Source organism: Pan troglodytes, chromosome 9 (assembly GCF_028858775.2).
Source record: "Pan troglodytes isolate AG18354 chromosome 9, NHGRI_mPanTro3-v2.0_pri, whole genome shotgun sequence".
Taxonomy (NCBI): Eukaryota; Metazoa; Chordata; class Mammalia; order Primates; family Hominidae; genus Pan; species Pan troglodytes.
In genome coordinates, this window is record NC_072407.2 from 79,154,269 (window position 1) to 79,181,060 (window position 26,792).

Consider the following 26,792-nt stretch of genomic DNA (forward strand, 5'->3'; position numbering starts at 1 on the left):
GAGCATCCCAGATATTCCTGCAGCCCTCAGGTGCATCCCCTCAGAGTTTGCAAGACCCTTTAACCCAAGTTCTGTCTTTGGACTCTCATGGCATCTGTGGAAGGCAGGGAGGGAAAGAATTGTCATCCCATGAGGAAACTGAGGCACACAGAGGGACCACACAGCCAGTCACACAGCTAGTAAGTGATGGTGCTGGGATTAGAACCCAGGACCTCTGTCTTCTATGTATGAGTTTCCCCTGTCAGCATTATCTCAGCGGCGACTTTGGGGCTCAGATTCTGCTAATCACATTTTTGGCTCTTGGGCCGTAGAAGCCAAGGCCTGCAATATCATTCCAGAGGCTCCAGTTCTAGGACCCTCTAGGAACCTACTATGAGGGTGCAGCCACAGAAGGGGAGGCACAGGCTGGGTGGCAGCATAGACGGGCCTGCTAACCTGCCCAGAGCCCCCAGGGTGGGGACCAGGGACTCTGTCTGCAGGCTTGAGTTTCACCTGGGTCATGTTGCATGTCAGATGGTGTCCCGTAACTGCGTCACCGAATCCCAAAGGTCCCCTCCCGCTTCTCCTCCACCCAGGCCCTGAGAGTGGGGGCTGCAGGAGGGGTGGGCATGACTGGCTGGCAGGGGCAGTTCGGGAGGCTGGGGTTTGCATCTGTGGCATTGGACCCCCAGGGCTTCCAGACCCCTCCTTCACAAGCCTTTCCCACCCCCATTCCGTCCCCTCCCTCCCAACTCCAGGCTGTCATCTCTTACCCCTCTGTCTGCCCACAGACTCCTAGCAACTTGAGAGCAGGGAACAGGCCAGTCCCATCTGGTTCCCCAGAGTTCATCAAGGGGTCTGCCCAGGGAAGGCTCTTGGCAAAGACTCGCTGAGTGATGAATGAAAGGTTATGGTTTCGGTCCCCACTGGAATCCCAGTGTCTTGCCTTTGTCCAAGCCATTTCTGTTGCCAGATACACCCCTCCTTCCCTTCCTCTAGGGAGCAAGCTGTCCCTGCTCAGTCCAGGCCAGCTCTTTCCCAAAGGCATCCCTGGTCCCTGGAATTGACCGTGTTCCCTTCCCCCAGTTGCTGGCATTTCTTCAGGCCAGGCCTCAGCTACTGCCCTGGTTACACTTTGGCCCCTGGTAGGTACCTGTGGACCTTGACCTGCAGGGTGCTGGCCTCTGTTGGGACTCCTCCCACGCAGGAAACAGTGGGAGCGGTGCAGCTACTGGGCAAGTCATTTTACCTCTTGAGTCCGGCTCGTCACTGTTAAATGGGGTCAGTGATTCTCTGTTAGGGATGTTAGAGAAGCAAATGTAAATCACAAGGCAGTAGAGTGACAATGCCCAGCTCTGGATGAGCATTTACCAAGCAGCAGCACTCTACAGACCTGGCAGGAGAAAGCTGTCAACAAAGATGGATGTCGTGATCACATCCATCAGTCCTCCCAAAACCCCTGGGAAGAAGGGATTCTTACTCTCATTCCCATTTCACAGCTGAGGACATGGAGGCTCAGGAGGGCAAATTGATGTGCTCAGGGGTCCGGGGTCAGGCCGTGGCTGAGCACTGTCAACCTGTGTGCTGAACTGTCATGGGGAGGGATGTGGGGACCTGAGGCTGGGGTCAAGTGGCGACAGCAGACAGCCTGCCCAGGAGCCCTCTCCCCTCCTGTCCACACTGGGGCCTGGGACAGAGGCAGGGAGCGGGGACCGCATGGGGGGATTTTCCAACAGGATCAGCTTGTGTAAGAAATAGGGTGCCTGGGAGAGAGGAATGTTCCACACGGGACTGGAAAGTCCAGGCAGGTTCCCTAACAGTACCCACCCCCTCGCCCTGGGGAGGCTGCGTGAGAGCCTGCCCTGCGTTGAAGTGCTGCTGGCCCAGAAGTGCCGTGGAGTATCAGGGAAACTGGGGTGGGGGCTCTGTCCAGCGCAGCCCCTAATCCCCCTGAGGGCCTAGGCAGCCTGCCACCCTCCTCCGAGCCTGTTTTCTCATGTGAAGTGAGGGGGCTGGAATGGGGGACTTCTGGGGTCTGTCCATGACTGACTTCTGCCTCTCATTCAGACCTGGTCCCCCGCAGTCACCAGCCAGCCATCTGTCCCATCAGAGGCTCCCTGCCGCATCATTTGTGCCCGGCCCCTGTGTGAGGCACCGTGGCCTGAGATGTGGCCCTGGAGGCAGGGGGATGGCACAGATGGAGCATGTGAGGGTGGCCAGCACTGTCAGGGGAGGCTTCAGAAACTGGGAAACCTCCGAGCCAAGCCTCGAAGGCTAAGGAGAAAGAAGGTAGAGGGAACAGTGGAGCCAAGTCACAGAGGCCTTTGGGGACATGAAACCCGTGTTCCCTGGCTAGGATGTACCGGGGGTAGCTGGGATGGAGGTTAGGGGTCCTTGTGTCTAGCGCATGCTGGCCCTTGATGCCAGGCTGAGGAGCCCAGGGGAGTCAGGGAAGGGCTGAGAGCCCCAGAGTGACAGGGTCAGGAGGGTGCCTCAGGAAAGGCCCAGGGGACGAGGGATTTGATGGAAGAGCTGGAGGTAAGATGGGGACAGCAAGAGGCCGGGGCCGGGCCAGTGAGAGACGGTGGTCTCAATCAGGGTACGGGCTTGAGGGTGGCAAGGAGGGTACTGCCCACTCAGCCGCCTTTTAGAGGGTTGAATGGGCAGGACTGGGTGACCTATTGGACTGGGGTGGTGGTGGGGGGAGCTGATGTCCAGATTCCTGCTAGTGTCCAGCTGTTGGGGTTGACTATGCCAGGAGGGACCTGGAGGAGGAGCAGGTGGGGGAGGACATGGCATGTGCATCACATCTGCTCAGCGAGTCTCAGGGCCTGAGCTGGGAGGTGGCAGAGAGGTCCCCTTTCCCCCCAAAAGGCAGGTCCTGGGGCTACTGGGTCATGGCATTTGGGGATGGGAGGGCTGACGTACTCTCAGGCAATGGCCACACTTCCCTGAGAGTCTGGGATTTTGCAAAGGTGCTGGAGACCCTCTGGGGGCGGGGAGGGCCCCAGGGCCCTGAGGAAACCAGGGCTTTGCCAGCTTGTTGAAAGAGCTGGTGCACTTCCCAAATGCTCACCCATCTGCCACCACAAGGCAGCTGGGGAATATTGTGGAGTAAGGAGAGCTGGGCAGGCAACCTGTGTCCTCCACTTCAGCTCACACGTCCCAAGAGTTCACACCCCTTGCTCCCACAGGTCATCAGCAAGCCCCAGGAAATATCTCCTGGGTGGGTCCCCTTCTCCCCATCACCACTGCTACTGCCCTGCCTTCCAGCTTTCCCTTGAACGTGCCAAGCCTTTGCCAGCCTGAGGAGTTGTTTTGCTGTTCCCTGGGCCTGGAGCCCTCTGCCCCCCTCCCCCTAATCTTTTTACAGTGGTCTCTTTCTCTTCCTTCATGCCTCAGCTCATATGCCACCTCCTCGGAGGGGCAGTCCCTGACCACCACATCTCAAGCAGCTCCCCCCATGACTCTCCACCACATACGCCTGTTGAGGTATCCTTGGCACTATCTGAAATCACTTTTTAATGTTTTTTTTTCTTTCTTTCTTTCTTTTTTACCGGAGCCTGAATTTGAGACCAAGCTTGTCTACTTCTAATTATTACCCTTTCCACTCCATCCTGCAAAGGGCCTGAGGGAACTCTGATCCCCTTACTGACAACAGTCAGATGGGGCCAAAATCCCTGCCCTGCCCACCTCTTAGGTCTGCGAGAAAATCCCCTAAGAGAAGGAGCGGTCCTTGAGGGGTAGAGGTGGCTGGTACCATCCTGACTGAACCCTGTTAGAACTGACAGTGTTTGGCTGCCAGAGAGGTCGAGGCCCTTACCCGGGTTGGCACTCACCCCGCGCTCCCGCCCGTCCCGGCCCTTTCCCCTGAAGTGCGCAGCCTGGGCCCCAGGAGAGCACGCTGACGTTCTGGCTCCCCGCAGGAACACTGGATCTCTCCGCAGAACGCAACGCACATCAAGCCTATGCACCCCACGTCGGTCCACGGCGTGGAGGACATGATCCGCCTGGGGGACCTCAACGAGGCGGGCATCTTGCGCAACCTGCTTATCCGCTACCGGGACCACCTCATCTACGTGAGTGCCGCCCCACCCGGTGCCCGTCCAGGCCCCCTCAGGCCCCGCCCCGCCCACCTCGCCCCACCCCTCCCGACTTGCCTCCGGCCCCGCCCTGCCGGGGCCCTGCCTCCTGAGACTTTGTCCGCTGTGCAGCTGGACCCCGGGGCCCCTGCTGGGGCCCATCTGCCGGCAGCCGCTCGGCGGGGTCTCATCCTCTTGGGCTGTGGCTTTTGTAGTCTGTGGTTGGGGTGGGGAGCGGTTTGTACTACACAGTTTTCATGTGCCTCTCTAGGCCTTGAAACCAATGGGAGGCCAGGGCGGAGTCAGTGAGCGGCTTGGTGCTTTGCCCATGCACAGGAGGGCAGCTCTGCTGGGCGTTTGCTAAGGGACTAGGACCTGCCATCAGGCCTCAGGGCCAAGAGAGGATGGATAGGGATGGATGGATATCCTCAGGAGGGTGCTAAAGGAGGGAACATGCTCTGCTCCTCCACCCCTCAAACCTTGATATTAGAAACACACACACACACCACTCTCCTCCACCTTCAAATGGGGAGGACAAATAAAGATTTCTTCCCCAGCCAGGACAGAGCAGATTCCAAGAGGCTGAGCTCAGAGAAGAGCAGAGCAATAAGGGCCCGCGGAGATCATTTACTCTAGAGGTTCTCACACTTTTTGGTCACAGGGACCCTTTATGTTCTTAAAAATTATTGAGGATCCCAAAGGACTTTTGTGTACTGGGTTATATCTGTTGATATTTGCCATATTAGAAGTTAAAGCTGAGACATTTAGAAACGTATTAATTTTTGAAAAAGTAACCATAATAAATCTATTATAAGATAATATAAATAACATTTTTACTAAAAATGACATTTCCCAAAATAATAAAAATGGTGAGAAGAGTAGCATTGTTTTTACAGATTTTTTCAAATCTCTTTAATGTCTGGCTTAATAAAGCCAACTGGATTCTCATCTCTGCTTCACGTCCAGTCTGATGTGATATTTTGGCTGAAGTGTATGAAGAAAATCTGGCCTCACAGATGTGTAGTTGGGAAAGAGATGGCTTTGCAGACTTCCTGCAAGGGTCTTGGACCCCCTAGGGGTCTTTGGTCCACACCCTGAGAACTGCTGCTCTAGCCCAATAGCCCAGTTGCAGACAGGGAAACTGAGACTCCACAGGTTTAGCCAGGCCCGGAGCTGTGCCGTGCCCGGGTCACTGCCTGCTTCTGACCCAGACCCATCCTCCCGCAGCCCAAGGGCAAAGGAAACCAAGGATGTGCAACCCCCAGCAGAGAGCAGGAGGGACCCCCCTGATGCAGGGCTGGCCTGATTATCTTGAGACCCAGGCCCAGGGAAGGCTGGTACTAGGGGCATTACTGGGGGAGGTGTGGGGTCTGCAGGAGTGATGTCACTCCCAGCTCAGAGGGGTGGTATTTGGGCTTCTGGAGGTGGGTGAGGTTGGCTGGTAGAGATGGCATTCAGGAGGGGGCATGGCATGAATAAATGCTGGAGGCAGGGCCATGCTGGCAAGCGATCGGCAGGCAGTGTCCCTCAGGTTGTCAGGACCATGAAGGGGTGCTAGGGCCCAGGGCTGGAAAAGTCTCAGGGAGCCCCAGGTGTTGTCACTGAAGAATCACGGCAAGGAGCTCTCAGGGCCAGGGGTCCAGTCCCTCTCAGGAGCCCTGGAATTACGGCCCTTCAGCTGCCAGAGAGGTCCTCAGCCACTGTCTGACTCTAGGTCCCTCTGCAGCTTCAGGCTCCAGAGGAGAGGCTGTGTGTGGCTCCTTGCTGTCCATTTTTTGGGCATAGGAAGTGGCTTTCGCAGGGAGCCTTCTAGCACTGACGAAGCCCCTCTCACTCTGTCCCTCAGTCAGGCCTCACCTGCACTCAGAGGGGCAGGGCATGGGGGGCTCTTCCAGATGTCATCAGCATCACCCAGCCAGTGGGGAGGAGCTAGAACTCGAGCCCAGGGCACCCACCCGCTGTATCTCACAGGGACCCGCTGGTGTCTACACCCCAGTTCTTGGCAGCCCCCTCTTCCTCTCCCTGGAGGGCAAGTGGCTACTGGTGGGTCCTGGGGTTCTCTGTGGCCACTCACCCAGGCCTGGGCAGTCCCACCCTTAGGTGAGCAGGGAGCCTGTCCACCTGCCTGCAGGGTACTTCCAGGGCCAGTGTTTTGTCATTGTCCCTATGCTGAGGCTGGAACCCAAGGCCCACTCTCCTGTCAGGAGGAGGCGGAGGGCCCCGTCTCAGGGGAGGAGCTGGGTAAAATGGAAGTTTTCCCGCCAGGCCCCCTGCAGACCAGTGTCTCAGCATAGCTCAGGGGCATGAAGCATGTGGGTCAGCCACAGTGCAGGCAAGCCGGTCCTCATGCGAAGGAGTCGGTAGGTCAGCTGCATCAAGGAACAAAGGCAAAAACAGGATTCATAAGGGAGAGGGAGGAAAAAACTTCAGAAACCATGGGCACAGTGAATCTTGTTTGTAAAATTAGGAGGGTGGTGAACTGATCCCTGGGTGGCCAGCAGAGGATAGCTTGGACATTACATCCTCCAGGAGGGCTTCAAAGAAAATAACTTCAGAGATTTATGGGTTCTCCAGAAAGGCCCCAAATCTGAACCATTTGCCTCATTTGAAGTTCTCACCATAACCTTTCTGACTTAGTTTCTGGGCGAGAGGGAGGAGGCAGGGCCATCCCCTGTGGATGGACGGGGTGGGGGTCCAGGTAGGTGAATAAGCTGCCTTCTTGTCCAGGACCCCTGGCCGGGAAACCACGCTGTGGCACCTGGAAGGGCCTCAGCTCCAATAGTCCGCTGACCTTAGATTCTCAGTGTCTCTTGGACTGGGGATCCATGCTAAAGAACTGTGGGATTCAAAGAGGTTTCCTTGACTCGCTGAGTTCATGATTCTGTGACTTGGTGGATGAGGTAGGATTAGAGCAGGGCTTTGAAGAAGCAACTGGGCCATCGTCCCACCTGGAAACCAAACCTGTCCCTGACCATGGCAACCCCCCGTCCCTTCATGGATTGGGTTACCCTGGGCACAACACGTGCACTCAGGATTTCCTCCGATTACCATGGCCAGCTCACAGCCTTGGGCCGGTGGATGCTCTGCTCTTGACTGTCTGTCTTGGGCTCGCCTGCCTCCAGCTTCCCTGTCCCCAGGAGCCTGAGACAGCATCCCAGGGCCACACATCAGCCCCAGCCACTCCAGAATGAGGAAAGGCCCTCAGAGAACACTTAGCAACCCCTCACTGCATGGTCCTAGGGAGCAAGGACCGTCCCCGCATTGTGTGGAAGGGCTGGTGGGGACCCAGGGCTCCCTAACGCTGAGCAGAGGCTGGAGCCCTGATCTGGGAGGTGGGAGGCTGGTGTCCAGTCTTGGCGTGTGCCCTTGGGGACATCCCTATCCCTGTCTGGTCTCAGCCTTTCCTAGGCACAACAGGGAGACTGCATGGAGTGGGCACCTTTGTGGCTCTAGGAAGACTTGTGAGTCCCAGGATGTGTTCTTGGTCTCCATGGCCTGCTAAATGCTAACGAAGTCCCCAGAGCCGACAGGCCTGGGCACTTCCTGGAGGAGGTGAAATTGATTCCTGCTACATCTCTGTGGCCTCAGAGAGGCCCCCTGAGCTCCGCCTGGGGACCCCTAGGGACCACACGTGCTGTATCCCTGGTTTGGGAATAGTCCTCCTCTCTCCCCACCCAACCTGTGGCTCCACAGGGCAGATTTTACTACTAGAGATTGGAACAAGAGGTCTGTGCTGGGCATTAATTCTCTGCCAACCTGAATCCTTAGAGAGATTGGCCAGAGGGCTCAGGGAGCAGTGCTAAGGTCTTAGCAGTGCTAAGACCTCTGGGCACAGAAGCCCAGAGAGGGCCAGGGCCTCATTGCCAGTGGTGGCCAGCCTCCTCTTCCGGAGACCCCGGCTGCTGGCTCTGTCAGTCCCATGAGTGTGTTCCTGGGGTTTGGGGAAGCCCAGGTGGAGAGGCCAGAGCTAGGGCTCTGGTGCCAGGGTTTCTCGTTCACCCTACCCCCCACACATCTGCTGTGTGACCTTGGCAAGTCTCCCACTTCTTGGAGGCTCGCTTCTCTCATCTGCAAAGCGGGGATATGATCACACCTCCAGAGGCCTTCTGAGGAAGTAAAAGGGGTGATGGGGTGGGAGCTGCAAAGTCCTGAGCCCAACAGGGCTTGCTCTTGCCCTCTTACTGGAGAGAATCTGCCTCACCGAGGAAAGAGGCCTCATTTCTCTTATTTGTTTTGTAGATAGATAAGTAGTTAGGTAGATACATACATACATACATACATACATACATACATACATACATACATACATAAAAAATTATTCATTTTTTTCTGCACAGATTGTAGCATCTCTCCCACGCTGTTCTGTGGTTTTCCACTGGCCACATCCCAACCGCCCTTCCCGTCAGCATGGCTGGGGCTGCCTCAATCCTGCTGACAGGCCTGTCCCCTCACTACCTTCCCTGCAGATTGCTGTGGCTGGCAGTGGCAAGGCTTCCTGTTGTGGCCTTGAGGCCCTGCCACAGGGGACAACAGCCTGGCCCTTCTGCCACCAGAGCAGGGTGAGGCACTCAGGGTTACTTCTCCCTCCTCCCACCCCACGTCTCAAACTTGAAAAGGTCAGGCAGGCCTAGACCATAATTGGCAGTGGATGTATTGATATCCGGGGCCTGGAGAGGCTGAAGAAAGATGTCCAGGGGAGGTGACAACCTGCCCTGTACTTCCCCGCCCATTGATCTAGTTGCTCTTTTGGCCGCTCAGCAAACGTTGCTGAGCATCTCTTATGTGCCGTGCATGGTGCCAGGCCCTGGGGGACAGAGGCCTTGAACGGGGACTGTAGAGGAGTCAGCTGGGCATGCTGAAGGAGACCTGTGGGTATGATGATTGTACAGGAAGGTGCCTGGCTTCCTGGAGGAGGCATCCTCTCCGCTTGGAACTGAAAGATGAGAAGGAATTATCTGGACGAAGGGGTAGGGGAAGCGTGTCCCTGGTCTGAGATGGCAGGGGTTGGAGTGTGGTGCTTTTAACTGAAAGTTTCATATGAATGGAGCCTCTTGGTTGTGAGTTGAGGTTGACGAGGGTGGCAGGAGCCAGGGCTTGGGGCCTTGTGGACAGGGAGAGGATTTGGACTTTGTCCAGAAGCTGTGGGAAACAGCTGGAGGGTTTTCAGCAGGGATGATGTGGTTAGATTTTTTAAAAGCCCGCATGGCTCCGAGTGGAGGATAGATTGTTGGGGGGTTGAGTATGGAAGCCGGGAGTCCAGTGGGGAGGCACCTGCAGTGGGCTGTTGAGAAATGAGGGTGGCCTGGCCAGGGAGGCGGCATGCAGATGGAGAGTGGGAGTGGTATGAGGGAGGGGTGTCCAGGGGCTCCCCAGTTTCCTGCCCTGGGTGAGGGATGTGATGGTGCTGTTGGTCGAGTTGGGAAGGCTGGAGAGAGCAGGGTTGGAGGGAAGGGGGAGCTCTGGTCTGGATGTGCTGGTGGCATTGAGTAGGGACATCAGGAGGCTCAGGGCTGAAGGGTTCATGTGCAGGAGGACCCTCTGGGCTGTGGGCAGAGTGGAGAAGGCCGTGGGTGCCATGGGTGGGAGAAAGCCTGGCCCCAGCCCTGGGCCAGCTTCTCACAGCGTCTCAGCATCCCCCATGTCCCTCTCTGGACTTCCCGTGCCTTGCACGTGGCCACAGAGCCTGCTCCCAGGGCCTCCCTCCATCGGGCTCTGACTGCCTCCTGGAAGCTGGTCCATTAGGTCTGAAACGGCCTCTGCCTCCAGCCTGGGTGACCACCATTCATCCTCCACAGCTGCCGGGGTGACCTTTCACCAGCAGACCTCCTAAATGTCACGCCCTTTCACGCCTCTGTGCTTGCTACCAGCGGGTGGGCCCCCTGGCTCTCCCTCCCCTACACCCCTATCTCATGAAATCTAGGGGCCTCCGTCAGGGCCCTCACACCCCAGCCTCCCCGTGTGTCTCAGTAAAGGGTTGTCGAATGGCTGCATGGCATCAGCCTGTGCTGTGTGGGGATCATGGGCCAGACGGCTGAGCATCACATTATTAAGAAGAAAGTTTAGCTGGGCATGGTGGCACATGCCTAGAATCCCAGCTACTCGAGACGCTGAGGCAGGAGAATCTCTTGAACCCAGGAGATGGAGGTTGCAGTGAGCTGAGATTGAGCCACTGCACCCAGCCTGGGCGACAGAGCGAGACTCTGCCTCAAAAGAGAGAAAGGAAGGTGGCGTTTATGTATCAGGTGCCTGGCAAAGGTTATGTCTTTGCCCTTTAGTCTTTACAACAGCCAAGGGAGGTGGGTGTTAACTTCCCCTTTTACAAATTAGCAAACTGAGGTTTGCCAAAGGGATGTTCTTTGGGGCTGATTCCTAGTCTGATGCAGGTTTCCACCAGAATCTAGCCGGTTCCCATGGCTGGGCAGGGCTGAACTATAGGGGATGATGGCTGAGGGGTCTGAGAGCAGGGCCTGGTGGGCTGGGGGTCCACAGGTCCTGATCTGAGAATTCAGCAGCCCTGGGCCATGTGGGTGTCATTCGTGGAAAATGCTCTTGTAGCCCCTGTTCCCCACTGACCAGCTTCCTTTTCTTCTGCTCTGCACTTTGCAACCTCAGACCAACTGTGGAGGGCGGGTGAGTGTGGCACAGAGAGCCAGCTCCAGCTGGCGTCTTATTTGGCTGCCTGCCTGCTTGGCCTGGCTGCTCCCCTCCAGCCTCCCGCCCCCACCCCACCCCAGCTCTTCCTGCTTGGCTCTCGTGGCACGGTTAGTAGGTCAGCACAGTGAGGCTCAAGTGCTTCTCTCCATGGGTTGATTGGAGGAAGAGGCTTAGGTGGGAAAGGAAGGTCTTCCTGGGCCCAGGGTCCCAGAGAAGGGCAGTTTCTGGCCAGCCCTCCTGGTCCAGGCCAGCCAAGGCCAGGACTGGAGCCTGGGTCTTGGCCCCACCTGGCCCCAGGGTGGGCATTTCCCCTGGCATGCGGTGCCTGCATCCACACTCTCCCTGCGTGGCCACAGTAGGCTGAGGCTGCTGGGGCATAGCTGCGGCTCTGCTGTGATGCACTGAGCCCTGAATGGGAGGGGGAGGGCAGGTTGTCACCTCCCCTGGACATCTTTCTTCAGCCTCTCCAGGCCCCGGATATCAATACATCCACTGCCAATTATGGTCTAGGCTTGCCTGACCTTTTCAAGTTTGAGACGTGGGGTGGGAGGAGGGAGAAGTAACCCTGAGTGCCTCACCCAGCTCTGGTGGCAGAAGGGCCAGGCTGTTGTCCCCTGTGGCAGGACCTCAAGGCCACAACAGGAAGCCTTGCCTGCAGACAGCTGATCTTTGTACTAACAGAGGAGCCCAAGTAGAGAACCCCCTTAAGGCTATCTGAGGTGCACCTGGCCCCTGCGCCTACGCTGCCCAGGATAGCTGGAGGTGCTTTGTCCCCCAGAGCACAGCATCTCCCTCTGTCCTGGGGCAGTGCTACAGAGAGTGGGGCCCACCCAGCCCCCAAGCCACTTACCCCAGCTCCTTCAGCTCTTTGTGGCTAATTTCTCACACCCCTCTTCCTCACCAACCTGGCCTCCCTCTGGACATGGTCCCGTTGATTAATTTCGCTCTAAAAGTTTGGGATACAGGGCCTGGAGGCGATGGCGGGAGACAGCATTTTCATAGTACCTAGTGTGTGCCACGAATTTTAAAAGGTATCACCTCCTTTAATCTTCACAAAGAGTTACGCTCATTTTACAGATGAAGAGAAGGAAATCTAGGATTAGAGACTCCACCTCCCTCTTCATCAAATGTCACTGAGCACTAACTCCGAGCCAGACCCAGTGCTGGACAGAAGGCCCTGCCCCAGCTCCTAAGGAGGCCCGATTCTGGCTCCAGGTCCACCCACATGACTCCAAAGCCAGGACTCTTCCCTCCAGGGTGCTGGAGCAGGGCAGAGCCCAAGAGCTTTCTAGAGTCAGAGTCTCCCACATGGAATCAGCGAGCTCCCCATCTCTTGCTGCCCGCAGACGTATACGGGCTCCATCCTGGTGGCTGTGAACCCCTACCAGCTGCTCTCCATCTACTCGCCAGAGCACATCCGCCAGTATACCAACAAGAAGATTGGGGAGATGCCCCCCCACATCTTTGCCATCGCTGACAACTGCTACTTCAACATGAAACGCAACAGCCGAGACCAGTGCTGCATCATCAGGTGGGCGGCCCAGCACCTGTGTGGAGCTCCAGGCTTAGGACCTAGAGCTCCAACTGTGCGCTCCTGCTGATACCTCTAGGAATTGCCCCCGCTGTCGGAAATGCCATCCAGCTCTTCAGGAACCAGACCTATGTACTCTGTGCTGTGTAACAATGTAGAAAATCACCTCCCTTTCTGGGGTCTTATATCTCTATGCTACCAAAGCTCACATTAGCTTTTGAGGCCAGCCTTGTTTACTGCTGGTTCCTGTTAAGTTATGGTCAGTTGACATCTCAGGCTCCTATTTTCTTTTGGGCAGAGGGCAAAAGACAAAGCATTGACTGAGCATCTAATATGTGTTGTGCTCTATGACAAGTATGGATGCAGGTGTATTTGTATCTGAACGAAGGTGAAGGAGAGTGCGGTGGAGCACTGGGCCCTTGAGCCCTGCCCCAGCCCTGGAGGGTCCGTATTGTCAGCTGATATTACAGATGGGGGAGCTGGTGGATGGTGCAGCCTGGGCTGAGTTCCAGTTGGTGGGGAGTCCCTGTGGGTTGTGACAGGTCCTGCCACTCCCTCCCTCTGCAGTGGGGAATCTGGGGCCGGGAAGACGGAGAGCACAAAGCTGATCCTGCAGTTCCTGGCAGCCATCAGTGGGCAGCACTCGTGGATTGAGCAGCAGGTCTTGGAGGCCACCCCCATTCTGGAAGGTAGGACCAGAGTTCCGAGGGTGGGACCAGGCAGTGGGGCGGGAGTGGGCTTTGCCAGTGACACCCTACTCACTCCGCAGCATTTGGGAATGCCAAGACCATCCGCAATGACAACTCAAGCCGTTTCGGAAAGTACATCGACATCCACTTCAACAAGCGCGGCGCCATCGAGGGCGCGAAGATTGAGCAGTACCTGCTGGAAAAGTCACGTGTCTGTCGCCAGGTGGGCCTGAGCCCCAGGGATGCAGGAATAGACCCAGGCCCCTGGCCTCAGGGGTCTGCGTGGCCCACTTGCCCGTATTGCTGCCCGTATTGCTCCCCCACCTGCCCGTATTGCTGCCTGCTTGCCTCTGTGCTGGAAATCCCACCATGAAACCCACCGATGGGCTTCTCTACAAGCCATTTGTTAAAATAGTAAACCATCATCCCAGGCTAGTTCCTGATGGCCTCCTCTGGCCCTCCTCCCCTGGCCCCCAGCACTGTGCCCACATTTTCAGGCCCTGGATGAAAGGAACTACCACGTGTTCTACTGCATGCTGGAGGGCATGAGTGAGGATCAGAAGAAGAAGCTGGGCTTGGGCCAGGCCTCTGACTACAACTACTTGGCCATGGTGAGGCCCAGGTGGGCCCCTGGGTAGGGGGGCACCCACCCTAGGATTGTAGGGAGCTGGCTACTGCAGACTCAGACTTGAGGTCTCACTGGTCACAGGGCTCAGGTGCCAGCTTCTTGCTGGCTTGTCTGGACACCAAGGAGAAGTGGGCTCCTGGCCATTGCTGCCACCAAGCAAAGGGTGGGGGACCTTGGGGCATGCACACGGCAGGCTGGCTTGGGAAGCACCACTCCTTTAGCCATGGGGAGAGCCCATGTCTGGTTGCCTGGGCTGGGCTGGGGTGGGCCAGGCCACATGGACGTAAGTGTGGGCTATGGCACCTGAAGCATATATGTGTGTGTGCATGTGTGTGTTGTAGGTGTGACAGGTGTCCCTGGACACTTTCTGTAGCTGGCTGTCACACACGTGCACACACACACACACACTCTTGTAGACACACAGAGAATGGGGTGTGCCCACTGTTGAAACCCTGCTCATATGCAGTTACCTCTCCTCTGTCTACACCAGGCAGTACCTGCCTAGGGGGTCGAGTCCCTGATAGTGGGTATCCCCGGGGGGCTGCAGGAGCCTAGTAGGGCCTAAGTGCTGTGACTGCCAGGTGGGCGACAGGGGCTGGCCTGGCATCAGTGACCTGCCTGCTCTTCATGGGAAGAAGGGGCACCAGCACCCCCAGATGTGGAGAATGAGTTCCTGGGAAGCCCAGGCTTTCTAGACCCTCCAGACTTTCTGGAGGAGTTGTGGTGCTCACCGGGTGAGGTCAGCGCCTGGGGCCCCGGGCTGGCCTGGCCTGTCAGGCAGAAAGGGCCTTTTGGGCAGGCAGCCAGGCACTGCCCCTCTGGGGGTACACTGACGTCCTCTTGCACCCCACTCTCCCACCCTGCCCACCAGGGTAACTGCATAACCTGTGAGGGCCGGGTGGACAGCCAGGAGTACGCCAACATCCGCTCCGCCATGAAGGTGCTCATGTTCACTGACACCGAGAACTGGGAGATCTCGAAGCTCCTGGCTGCCATCCTGCACCTGGGCAACCTGCAGTATGAGGGTGAGGCTGCGCCACACTCGCCCTGCCCCACCCCTGCGCCAAGGGCAGTGCAGTGCCTTGCTGCCCACGTGGTATTGGCAGCTCAGTTTCTGTCCTAGCACGTGCCCTCTTTGGGATGGAAGCTGGGAAGAATTCGCCTGTGGTTAGATTTGAACAGGTCTGCTAGATTGAAATCAGCTGTGGGTGTGGTGTCGCTGTGCTGACAGTCCACCATGGAGAGGTACAGTTAAAGTATATTGGGAGTTGTCTATGGACACTTTAAGACTCACTTCAAATTTGGTTTCTTCTTTAAAGTCAGATGTCTTAGAGAGAGGGTAAATCTTTGAACTAATTCACTCTAAGGTGTGAGTGACTGGATAGCCATCTTTGGAAAGGGAGAAGGCTAGGGAAGGGAACGTGTTCACTCATCTAACATTCTTGGACACCCACTATGTGCCAGGCTGGGAGGTGATCCCCTGAGGCAGGTGGCAGGTCCCACTCTGCTCTTGCTCCTGATTCCCAGCATGGTCCCCAGGCAGAGTAGGAGCCCCAGGAAATGTGCCCAAGGAATGAATGATCCCAGCACTAAGGAGATCACAGTCTAGGCATCTTGAAAGACTAAGAGACACAGGGAAGGGTAAGCTGACAGAAGGAAGAGCTTGTGCAAAGGTCCTGAGAACAGAGCACATGTCGGGGAGGGGATCCAAAGCTTGTCTAACAGGAGCCAGGGCTGCTGCCAAGAGCCCTGGGAGTGGGGAGAGAGCTGCAATGGCCAGTGTCTATTCCTCGAATGCCAGGCATGGTGCCATGTGCAGGGCATACGTGGTCCCTACCCTCATGCTGCCTGCAGACTCATGGTGAGAACATTAATCAAATACACCTTGACCCGAGGAAGCATTTAGTCACAATGCTGATGCCCTCCCTGGACAGGGCAGGACCCCGGCAGCAGGAGTGGCAGCCTAGTCCTCTTAGGACTGTCCCCTTGCCCCTGTTGCCCACCCTCCCTCCCCTGATGCTGTGCCCCTTGCTGCCAACAGCACGCACATTTGAAAACCTGGATGCCTGTGAGGTCCTCTTCTCCCCATCGCTGGCCACAGCTGCATCCCTGCTTGAGGTCAGTGCCTGGCCTCTCTCCCCTCCATGACTTCTGTCCCTCTGAAGGGTTGAGTTTAAGCTCATTGGGGGCTGGGATGTAGGAACCACATTGCTGGGACCCTGTGGTTTGGAGAGTTCTGTTCAATATGGAGAAGAAACCGTGTGCAGGTCCTGTGCTAGGCACAGGTCCTGAAGGAGCTTCTGCGGGTATGGCAGGGCAGGTGGGGGCCCTGTGATGCTCTGGGCTATGTGACCCTGGGTGAGTCATCCCTGCCCTCTGGGCCTCAGTCTCCACATCTGGGCAAAGGGCACTGGTGTCCCTGGGTCAAATGCATTGAGTCTGTCTGTCTTTTAGCAAACACTTATTAGGGTTGGAAAACTGAGATGAATAAAGCCAGAGTCAGGGCTGGTCCTAGAAGGGACAGGTGACATGCTGGAGGGAGTTAAGCGGGGCTGTCAAGGAGAGAGAAGTTCCTTCCAGGCAGCGCTGGGGCAGGTTTCCATGGCTAGGGAGGATTTGGCCGTGGGCCCTGGGGCAGGCGTGCTTAGTGGAGGCAGTGGTCTGGGCCAGGCCAGTGCTGGAAAGTGGAGGGATCCGGGTGTGGGTGGAGGGAGGGGCAGGCTGGCAGGTGAGCACCTGGGGTGTTGCCTGTACCAGGTGAACCCCCCAGACCTGATGAGCTGCCTGACCAGCCGCACCCTCATCACCCGCGGGGAGACGGTGTCCACCCCACTGAGCAGGGAACAGGCACTGGACGTACGCGACGCCTTCGTAAAGGTGGGCTGGAGGGAAGGGGCCACTTGCTCGCCCTACCCCTTGGGAAGTTGGGCTCTTGATGGGCAGGTGCCAAGGAGTCCTGGGAGGTGGGTAGACGTCTGGGTCGCCACCCCTGCCTGCCCCGGGGCTGCAGTCGGCCTTCCTTGAGTCCCAGGTGCCCATGCTCCTCTGGGGCCTTCCCAGCTCTGGCCACCCCAGGCCCTTGGCTTTTGGCCTGCTTTGGTCAGCCATGTTGTTCCCAGCCCGGGGATACTCTCTTTGGTCTCTTTGCAGAAGACACAGAAGAGGGGGTCTAGGTCAGGTCCTGTTTCTACAACCACACGTTTGCCATTCATCGAGCCTTCACCCACCACACCAGGCCCTGGGCTGGGTTCGGGGACCTCAGAGATAAACAGGGTTGGACATAGAGATGAGAGCCCCAAGGAGGGCTCCTTCCCCTGCTGCATGGTCAGGGAAGGCTTCTCCAAGAGGAGCTGTTATCTCAACAGAGCCTTGAAAAATGTGTAGGAACTGTTCAAGCAGGAAAAGGGGTCTCCAGGCAGAGGGAACAGCTCAAGTAAAGGGTTGGGGGTTTCACACGGCACTTTGTTCCACACAAGGGCTGGAGCGACACCACGAAGGGTCCAGGAGCCTGGCCTGTCCCCCGGGGGAGGGTGTGGCTGGTGCCAGTGGCTGATCGCTGCCTTTCAGGGGATCTACGGGCGGCTGTTTGTGTGGATTGTGGACAAGATCAACGCAGCAATTTACAAGCCTCCCTCCCAGGATGTGAAGAACTCTCGCAGGTCCATCGGCCTCCTGGACATCTTTGGGTTCGAGAACTTTGCTGTGAACAGGTACCGCGTGGGGCTCTGCTCGTGGGAATTTCCTTCCCCAATATGGAAATAAGAAATATCACGTCTCTCCCTTGCGAAGCACATTTAGTTGGCTCCTGGCACACTCTGCCAGGCTGTTCCATCATCACAGTGGACCCTCTCCCTTTACTTCCCATCCCCTCGTGTCCCTCACCTCCTCAAGGTCAGCTGAGCCTGGCTGGGGTTGTCAGGAGGCCGTACGCATCCTGAACACTCGGGGAGGAAACCTCTGGTCTCCAGGCCCCACTGGCCACTGCCGATCTGCCCAGATCCATGCTGCAAGGCGCCTCAAAGCAGGGAGGCCAGGCCTGTGCCACGCTTGTGTTGGGGTCTCCGCCACCCTTGGGATTCTGTGCCTTTTAGGGGCCGTGTGAGGGGCTGATGGGTGGTGTCACATACAGGTGGGTCCTGGAGCCCCACTTCCTGCTGGAAAGTCAGGACCTGGCAAGTCATATCAGTTCCCTTGCTGTTTGGATGTCTCAAAGCCCTCCAGCACCAAAACACCCACACTCGACATACTGGGCTGTGTCCGTGGCTCGGCCATGTCTGCAGCCAGGGCTCTGTTTCCCAAGTCTTGTCAACCCCCTTCCCACCTCCCAAGGCCACTTTTGATGTCCCTGTATGGCCCATCAGCCAGCCTCTGGGGTCTTTCTCTCCCAGGCATCTGCCTGGGGTTTGGGTGCCCACCTGCCAATCCCCAGCCCTCCCCAGGGCTTGATCATGCCAGGGAAAGAGTCCTGAAAAGCCTTAGCTCTCCTTCTGGCTCACAGAGTGACCCTAGGCCCTTGCTGGGCCTCCGTGTCCTCCTCTGCACCTGGAGGGAGGTGGACTTGACAATTCCCCTCGCCTCTGAGTTTGGAGTCCATGATGGGGACAGCTTGCTAAAGGCCATGCTGCAGGCGGAGGCAGAGCCAGGCCCTGAACAGCAGGGTGGGGCCTGAACAACACCCTTACCCCATCCCTGTGCCCCTGCAGCTTTGAGCAGCTCTGCATCAACTTCGCCAATGAGCACCTGCAGCAGTTCTTTGTGCGGCATGTGTTCAAGCTGGAGCAGGAGGAATATGACCTGGAGAGCATTGACTGGCTGCATATCGAGTTCACCGACAACCAGGATGCCCTGGACATGATTGCCAACAAGCCCATGAACATCATCTCCCTCATCGATGAGGAGAGCAAGTTCCCCAAGGTGGGCCGGTGCTGCTGCTGCCTCCCAGGGTCTTGGGTGCACACAGCTTGCTTCCCTGCTCTGAGCCCCGGCTTTCCTCATCTGCAAAATAGGACTAATGATACCCACCTCTCAAGTTGGCTCGGGGGCCAATTCAAGTATAGGCATCTGCCATTTGGGAATCACCTACAGTCCATGGGGTTCTGGGCCCATGCACGCATGCAGTTGGCATGGAATGGGTGCTCAGGACACAGCATATATCTCAGAGTTGGGGAGGGGGAGAGGGGATTGCACCCATGATTTTAATCTTGGGAAATTGATTGTCTAAACTGGAATGCACTTTCAAAGTTGTGTAGTTCCAATTCATCCACTTAACAGATGGGGAAATGGGGTTCCAGAGAGCGCCTATGTGAGGTAGAAATAAGAGGAGGGGAAGCTCCTGAAGAAGAGACAGGGTGCAAAGACATGGGCAGGGAGGGGAGTGGGGCCCATGGAGGAGAGGGTGGGCTCACAGCTGCCCCTCCACTCCCCAGGGCACAGACACCACCATGTTACACAAGCTGAACTCCCAGCACAAGCTCAACGCCAACTACATTCCCCCCAAGAACAACCATGAGACCCAGTTTGGCATCAACCATTTCGCAGGCGTCGTCTACTATGAGACCCAAGGTACAGAGGGCTGCCGGCTGTCTGTCGCTCCCTGCCCGTGGCACTGCCTTCCCCTGCTCCAGCCCAGGAATAAGATATCCAGAATTTTAAAGATTTTTTAAAATTGTGATTATATATACATATATATATATATATATATGTATATATATAAACTTCACTAAAATGGCCAAGTGTTGGATTCAGTGGCACTAAGTACTTCACAGTGCTGTGCATCCAGTACTGCTATCTATTTCCAGGGCTTTCTCACCGCCCCAAACAGAGGCTCTGCAAGCATGGGGCGGTAACTCCTTCCCCTACCCCCGGCCCCCTGTAACCTGTGTTCTACTTTCTGTCTGTGAGTTTGACTATTCTAGGTACCTCATATAAGTGGAATCATATGTTATGGCCATACATCGTTTAACGTCATTTCTGAGAATGTGTCGTTAGGCAATTTGGTCATTGTCAATCATCGTAGAGTGTAGTTACACACCTAGATGGTCCAGCCTACTACACAGCTAGGTTATCTGGTATGGCCTATTGCCCTCAGGCTACAGACCTGTACAGCATGTTCTTGTACTAAATACTGTAGCCAGTTGTAACAGAATGGTAAGTATTTGTGCATTTAAACATAGAAAAGGTACAGTAAAAATACGTCATTACCATCTTAGGCACCACTATTGTATCTGCAGTTGGCTGAGATGTCATTATGTGGTGAAGAAGTGACTGTATTTGTCCTTTTGTGTCTGGCTTGTTTCATTCAGCATAATGTCTTTAATTTTCATCCACGTTGTAGCATATATCAATTGCCCTCATTTTTATGGCTGAATAGTATTTCGTTGTGTGGATAAACATTTTGTTTATCCATTTATCTGCTAATGGACATTTTGGGGTTGTTTCTACCTTTTGACTTTTGTGAATAGTGCTGCTCTGAACACTTGTGTACAAATATCTGTTCGAGTCCCTGCTTTCAATTCTTTTGGATGGGCTCAATGCTTGTTTGCACATTTAGGGAAACTGAGGCTCAGAACAAGGTTGGGGGGTTGACTGTCCTTACCTGATACAACATAGCCCATTAGGCTCAAAGTCAGGCCTCGAACCAGCCCAGTTACCCCCTAAGACTCTCAGCAACAAGACCAAGCATGAACTTTGAAGACCGTGCATCTTCTTTTCCCCTGGGGACAGGCAATTGGGTTCACGTTAAAGCTGGAAGTTAAGAAGAGTGGTCAGAACACAGGCTTATCTCACTTGGAATTCTTAAGGGTTTGTCAAAAGACTGCAGACTGCCCTTGCCAATCCCTCCCCACCCACCCTGGTATAAAGGGCCAACCTCAATTGGCATTAGTTATGTGCTGTGTCTACCCTGAGCCCGGCCATACAGCCTCAAGGGGTCCCACCCATAGTCAAAGGCCAATTAACCCGTAAATATCTATACCTACTATGTACCACAAAAAATTAAAAATTAATTTTTTTTAAAAAAAAGGCCAAAGATATTCAAACATGCTATAACCCATCCGTTTCTTACTCCCTTGCTGAACTGGTCCAGAAGTCAGCAGTGTATCAGTGAGCCAGGCTGCAGTGGTAGAATCTGATGGCGGCTCAGACTCCCTTACAATATTGGACTGTGAGATCCAACCTTATTGTTGGAAGAAGGAAGCAGACGTTAAGTTTGAAGGACTGTCACGCAAACAAATTGGTCTTTCATTTGGAGTAATAGAGGATTGTATTTCTCAGTTCAGTTCAACCAATATGCTCTTAGCATCTATTATGTACCAGGCTTCATGATGTTGCGGAGGATACAGAAGTGAAAATTGAATAATCTCTATGCTGAGTTATAAAACTATAGAATGCTAGGTCTGGAGGGAACATAAGGGTCATCTACCTTAATAGAATTGGTAACTGAAGCCCAGAAAGGGAAATGGCTTGCCTAAGGTTGTTAAACAAGACTAAATGACTGGAAAGAATTCTACCAGCATTTTCCAGTTCACAAAGAACCTTTTCAATACAGCGTCTTATTTATGATGTGGATTTATGAAGTGGGTGGTATTAGGTGTTCTGAAGAGAAGCAAGCTTGTAGGCACTATCCTTCCCATCCAACAGTTAAGGAAACTGGAGTCCCAGAATGGGGGTCTTTCTAGGATAACATAGTGAGTCTGTCAGAGCTTTAGTGAGAACCCAATTACATCCCAACTGCAAAGCCCACCTTCCATTCCTGTGTGTCCCCTGCAACTCGCCCCTCCCCAGGTGCCAGGCGGGCAGCCTAGCACTGGGTCTCTGTGCTGTCCGCCATTCATGGGCAGCCTATGTCCTGCTCTGTGCAGTGGCACTCCCCCTCTGGCATCTGCAGTCCTTGGACACCCCGTCTCTTGCCCCACTCTACAACCCCCTCCCCATTAACCAGTTTCCAACTCCTCGGTCCCTGTGAGTGGCAGCCTCCTCTGGGGTCTGTGTGGTGCAGGGGAATCTCCCTAGGCTCCTGGGGATCCTGGGTTCTGGGTGCAGAGAATCTCCTTTGCACGAGCGTCCTGGGTTCAAGTCTTAACTCTGCCCATGGCTTACTGTGTGACATTAGACAACTCACTTAGCTTCTCTGAACATCAGTTTTCTCCCTTTGGGGGCAGAGGAGGTAATCCCTACCTGTCCCACATAGAAGGAGCTGTGAGGGGTCTTCATAAAACATAACACACTGTCCAACCACAAGGTGGTTTTAATGAATTCCTTTAATATTAGCTTGTACCAGATCAACATGCATTCTCTCCCAGGTGACACACTTACTTAACAAGGCCTTTTGATATCTTAGTTCAAAAGACTCATGGTAGCTTTGGGGTGGTTGGTCAGGAAGGAGGCCTGCTTTCTCCTGGAGACTGAGACCCCCCTGCCCTTCTTGAACAGGCCTGGAAGAGGGGAGCTGTGTCACTGGGGAGATGGCCCCTCACTTTCTCTATGATCTTGGGCAAGTCTCTGTCCCCTCCAGGCCTCAGGGTCCCCCATCATGAAATGGATGTGGTGGAACTAGGTGGATTTTGAGGGTCCTCCTGGCTCAGATGTTGTGGGTTTGGGGAGGGCCTGCCAGAGCTGGTGAGAGGTGACTGCTGTTTGCTGCTTGCAGGCTTCCTGGAGAAGAACCGAGACACCCTGCATGGGGACATTATCCAGCTGGTCCACTCCTCCAGGAACAAGTTCATCAAGCAGATCTTCCAGGCCGATGTCGCCATGGTAAGCCGGGCGTGGTTTCTGTTGTTCGGGAAGGGCCCCCACGGGCCAGGCCTGGGTCTAAGCCCTGCCCTTGTCCAACAGCTTCAGCTGAGCCCCCTGGCCACATAATGGGTATGGAGCTTTGCTGTGGCTCCAGGAGGGGCCTGGAGGGGCCTCAAAGGTGTTCCCATCTGGTCCTCTTATTGTACTAACTGGGGATAGGGCTGGGGTGCAAGGCCCAGAGAAGGGTCACCTGTGAGGTCACAGAGCAGAACCGGTCAGGGATCGGTTTACTGTGGGGGTCCACCCCCTGGAATCCAGCTGCTAAAGAGAGCATGGGCAGAAAGAGCACATCCAGCTTGAAGGATGTGGGGTGGGTGTGGATACTCAGAGAAGCTGGCACAGAGGGCATGTCTGTGCCAGCCCCAGACCCCATCAGACAGTGGGAGAACAGCCCCCTCCGCCTTTCCTTAGGCCCTAGGGTGAGGGTCTAGTGGATTTTTTCCTGCTGGGTTGCATGCCTTTTTATTTCATATTTTCCTCCTGTCCCATGGCTTCCTGGAGGGTGCATGAAGTCCTCACGCGGAAGACAGCCCCTGCCCCTTCCATGCCTGTCCAGGTGCCTGGCTGTCCCCTGCCCTCAGGACCACCAAGGCATCACAGAGCTTCCAGGACCCCAGACCTCTCCCTGAGGGTCCCCCTCTCTCCATGGTGGATTTTGAGTGGTTTTGTGACCCACCACATTCTCCTTGCCCCTCCTCTCCCCATCTCACCCTGCACCGTGGTTCCTGTTGTAGTTTCTCTGTGGTTATTCATCGGGTACTCTGCGCCACTCAGCAGCTGCTGCGAAGGTAAAAGACCCCAGCCCGGGGCTGAGGATGGCGGGAGAGGCCTCAGCGGCCTGGGTGGGGCTTAGTCCCGAGCTCCCACTGTGCTGAGACTCGGGAAAAGGGCTGGGCTTTTTCTCCTTTTTTTGGAGTGTGTTTTTGTGTGGAGTGGTTTGTGGAGTGATTTTTGTGTTTGGTTTTTGAGTTGTGTGTGCTGCAGGCATTTCTTTCTTCAAGGAGGAAACTGAGTCCTAGGAGAGGGGCAAGGCTTGCCCAGGGTCCTCTGGGAACCGGGGACAGAGTGGGGACTCGAACGCAGGTCTCCTAAGGCCCCTTGGAGGCATCAATCCCCGGTCCTTCCACCAGGCCCTGGTGGGCGCCTATGGCCATGCCTTGACCAGATCCTCAGATAACCTTGCAAGGCAGGAGGGACAGGTAGCATTTTCTGCATTTTGCAGATGAGAGACTGAGGCTGAGAGAGGGGATATGACTCATTCCAGGTAACAGCATTCTGACGGGGAGCTGGGACTAGGAGACACCATTCCCCGGACCTCCTTAGGTCTGAAACAGCAGCCCTGTTGCGTCCTGAACTCTGGTTCAGGCCGTGGCTCCCACGGTGCTCTAGACCCCAAAGGTGCTGGGTACCCCTTAGCAACAGCATGGTGCTGCCAACCCCTTTGCCTCCTTTTCTCTCCTCAGCCCTCCATTTCCTCTCTGCCAAATACTGACATCCTTCCACTTTGGCCTGGTGCTGAGTCCCTCTTCCTTCCTGCCTGCCTGGCAGAGTTCTGAAACAATCCACACACCCCCGGCAGTAGACAGGGCATGTCAGGAGCAAGGAGCTTGTCTGGATGGTGGCCTCTCCCCTCTGCCCACAGATCAGCCCTGGAACAACCTCCCGCCCCCACTCACCCTGACAGACCAACACTGTAGGCTGGCCGACTGCTGGGGTGCACGCAAGGCCGACCTGAGAGAGGGGAGTCCCAGGCACTTGAAGCACTGGCACCCAGGAGAGTCCCCACCCGAAGGCCCTGTGCTGTAAGGTGGCTGTACTGCTGAGACGGGCGTAGCTCTGGCCTCTCCCACTCTTTCCTCTTCTCCTGTAGCCCTGCTGGCCCCTCGCTGGGCCCATCCATTCCTCCTGGTCTTGGGCATACTCTGGTTAAACCCCATCTTCCCCTCCTACCCGTTCTTCTCTCTCCTCTGTCTTTTCAAAGCTCCTTGAGGCATCTGGGAACGCTCCATGATATTTCCTGCTCGAGTTTCCTACTCCTGGGATTAGAACCCACTTACTGAGAAATCATGGAGAGGTCAAAGTGCAGGAGCCCAGAGTCTCCAGAAATGGCCCACTCCAGAAGAAGTTTTAGGAACAGAGAATTAGGATACAACAGTGACCAATCTGATACCAGTTACATCTACTGGGCACCTCTTCTGAGCCAGGCTATGAGCTAAGCACTTATATTTATCACCTCATTCACTCCCCACTGCAACCTGGCGAGTAATTACTATTACTCCCACTTTACAGGTAAAGAACTGGGGCCCAGGCTGGGTGTGGTGGCTCACACCTATGATCCCAGCACTTTGGGAGGCCAAGGCAGGAGGATTGCTTAAGGCCAGGAGTTCAAGACCAGCCTGGGCAACATAGTGAGACCCTGTGTCTACAAAAAAATTTAAAATTAGCTGAACATGGGGGTGAGCACTTGTAGTCACAGCTACTTGGAGTGGGGGCTGAGAAAAGACAATTCCTTGAGCCCAGGAGTTGGAGGCCGCAGTGAGTTGTGACTGTGCCACTGCACTCCAGCGTGGGTGACAGAGTGAGATCCTGTCTCTAAAATTTAAAAAAAGAAAGAAACTGGGGCCCAGAGAGGCCAAGGTGCTCACTGAGGTCACATACCTTGTGACACAACAGTGATTCGAGTGCAGGCCTGCCTCAGGGACTTGTCTAAGGCCATATACAAGCGAGGGCTAAAGTGAAGTTTTCCAAGTCCCTGCTTTTTAAAAAATAATTTTAATTTTTAAAAATTTACTGTGCTGTCTCCATAAACGTCACATCTTAGGAAAGAAAACATACTTCGTAACTACTAGAAACACGATGGCTTTTTAAAAGGAAGATGAAAATCAGCTTGGTTAATTGTGAGACATTAAGTCACAGTTTATTCAATGACAGCGTACTAGTGTGGCAATGCTCCCATCAGGATGGAAGCCCACGCCACCTCTTGCAGTGATCTGAACTCCCATCATCGGCAGGTCCCTGAGCCCTGAGTTTTCAGCCTTTGACTCCTACATCTGCCTCCCTGGGGCAGCCGTGGGCAGCCCCACCACAGCCCTTGCTGGTGAAGGGCCCAGCCCAGCTGTGATAAAGGCAGCTCTTCTAGGATATTGACTACCCCCTGATTAATGCCTAAGCCCAGTCATATGTCGTGGGGCCCTGAGCCCAAGAGACACCTATTCACTCTATGCAGGTGGCCTCCTGCCTGAGACTTCCCAGCCCTTTTCATGTCACGCTCTGGGGTCTTCCTCTCAGATCCTTTCTGGGGAGCATTTGACATTGGCCTTTGAACTTTTCACTTCTACCTTTACCCCATCCCCATCTGCAGATTATCCCAGAAAACAGCAAATACCAGGAAGGACAGCCTTTCCCCCCAATGAAATAAAACCAAATCAGAAACCCAGATGGCTACCTACAAACCTTTATTGAGTACCTACTATATGCCAGGCATTGTCATGGGTCTTGGGGACGTAGCAGTGAATAAAACAGAAAAAGTCTCTGTCCTTATGGAACTTAAGTTCCAGCAGAAGAGTGGATAGTTAGAAAGCCAAGGCCAGGTGAAGTGGCTCACACCTGTAATTCCAAAACTTTGGGAGGCCGAGGTGGGCAGATTGCTTGAGCTCAGGAGTTCAAGACCAGCCTTGGCAAAATGGCAAAATCCCATCTCTACAAAAAATATAAAAATTAGCTAGGCACAGTGGCACACACCTGTAGTCCCAGCTATTCAGGAGGCTGAGACAGGAGGCCGAGTCTGGGAGGTCGAGGCTGCAATGAGCCAAGATCGTACCACTGTGCTCCAGCCTGGGCGACAGAGTGAGACCTTGCTTCAAAAATAATAGTAAATAGATAGAAAGCCAATAAATAAGTAAAAGCTGCAGTGTATCAGATGGTGAGATGTAGTATGGGGAAAGATTAAGGAGGGAGGAATGCGGCGGTGGGGCTCTGTGATTTTCAGTGGTGTGGTGGGTGCGGTCAGGAAAGGCCTGCCTGAGAAGCTGAGCAGGAGGTGAGGAAGAATGTGCCCAGCCACATTCCAGAGGAAGGGCTTTGCAGGGAGAGGGGACAGCAAGCACAGATGCCCTGAGGTGCTTTGCAAGCCTATGCCTGCATCCCAGGTGCACCTCAGGCAGGGCAAGGAGGCTGGAGGGGCTGGAGGGGAGGGAACAGGTGTTACAAAGACCAGAGGCCCCTGGGACTAGCTCCTTTGGGGCACTGTGGGTCCCTACAAGGACCTGGGCCTTCATGCGAGTGAATCAAGGAGGCGGTGGAGGGTTCTGGGTGGGGAAAGGATGTGATTTTGTTCCTCACTTGGACTGCTGTGTTGACAGTGTAAGGGTCCCAGGCACTCAAAGCTCCAGCACCCAGAAGAGTCCCTGTCTGAAGGCCCTGTGCTGTAGGGT

At 55.2% G+C, this 26,792-nt stretch overlaps 1 protein-coding gene across 13 annotated transcripts in view; it reads left to right on the top strand.

Annotated features, from left to right (window-relative positions):
- MYO7A (myosin VIIA) overlaps positions 1-26,792 on the top strand; it is an 88,558-nt gene that overhangs the window by 15,507 nt on the left and 46,259 nt on the right. For 11 of the 13 annotated variants that reach the window (XR_010147287.1, XR_010147288.1, XM_063783256.1 and 8 more), the window contains 12 exons: positions 3,906-4,058; positions 12,062-12,246; positions 12,814-12,935; positions 13,016-13,158; positions 13,433-13,546; positions 14,435-14,588; positions 15,605-15,681; positions 16,321-16,440; positions 17,131-17,273; positions 18,267-18,477; positions 18,990-19,125; positions 22,211-22,317. Coding sequence is in view for 11 of the 13 variants with exons in the window: in XM_063783256.1 (XP_063639326.1) it covers positions 3,906-4,058; positions 12,062-12,246; positions 12,814-12,935; positions 13,016-13,158; positions 13,433-13,546; positions 14,435-14,588; positions 15,605-15,681; positions 16,321-16,440; positions 17,131-17,273; positions 18,267-18,477; positions 18,990-19,125; positions 22,211-22,317 (1,665 nt within the window). In the remaining 2 variants the exon portion in view is untranslated. Of the gene's footprint in view, positions 1-3,905; positions 4,059-12,061; positions 12,247-12,813; positions 12,936-13,015; positions 13,159-13,432; positions 13,547-14,434; positions 14,589-14,746; positions 14,809-15,604; positions 15,682-16,320; positions 16,441-17,130; positions 17,274-18,266; positions 18,478-18,989; positions 19,126-22,210; positions 22,318-26,792 lie in introns of those variants that run through there. The other 2 variants (XM_063783260.1, XM_063783264.1) reach the window with 2 other exon arrangements.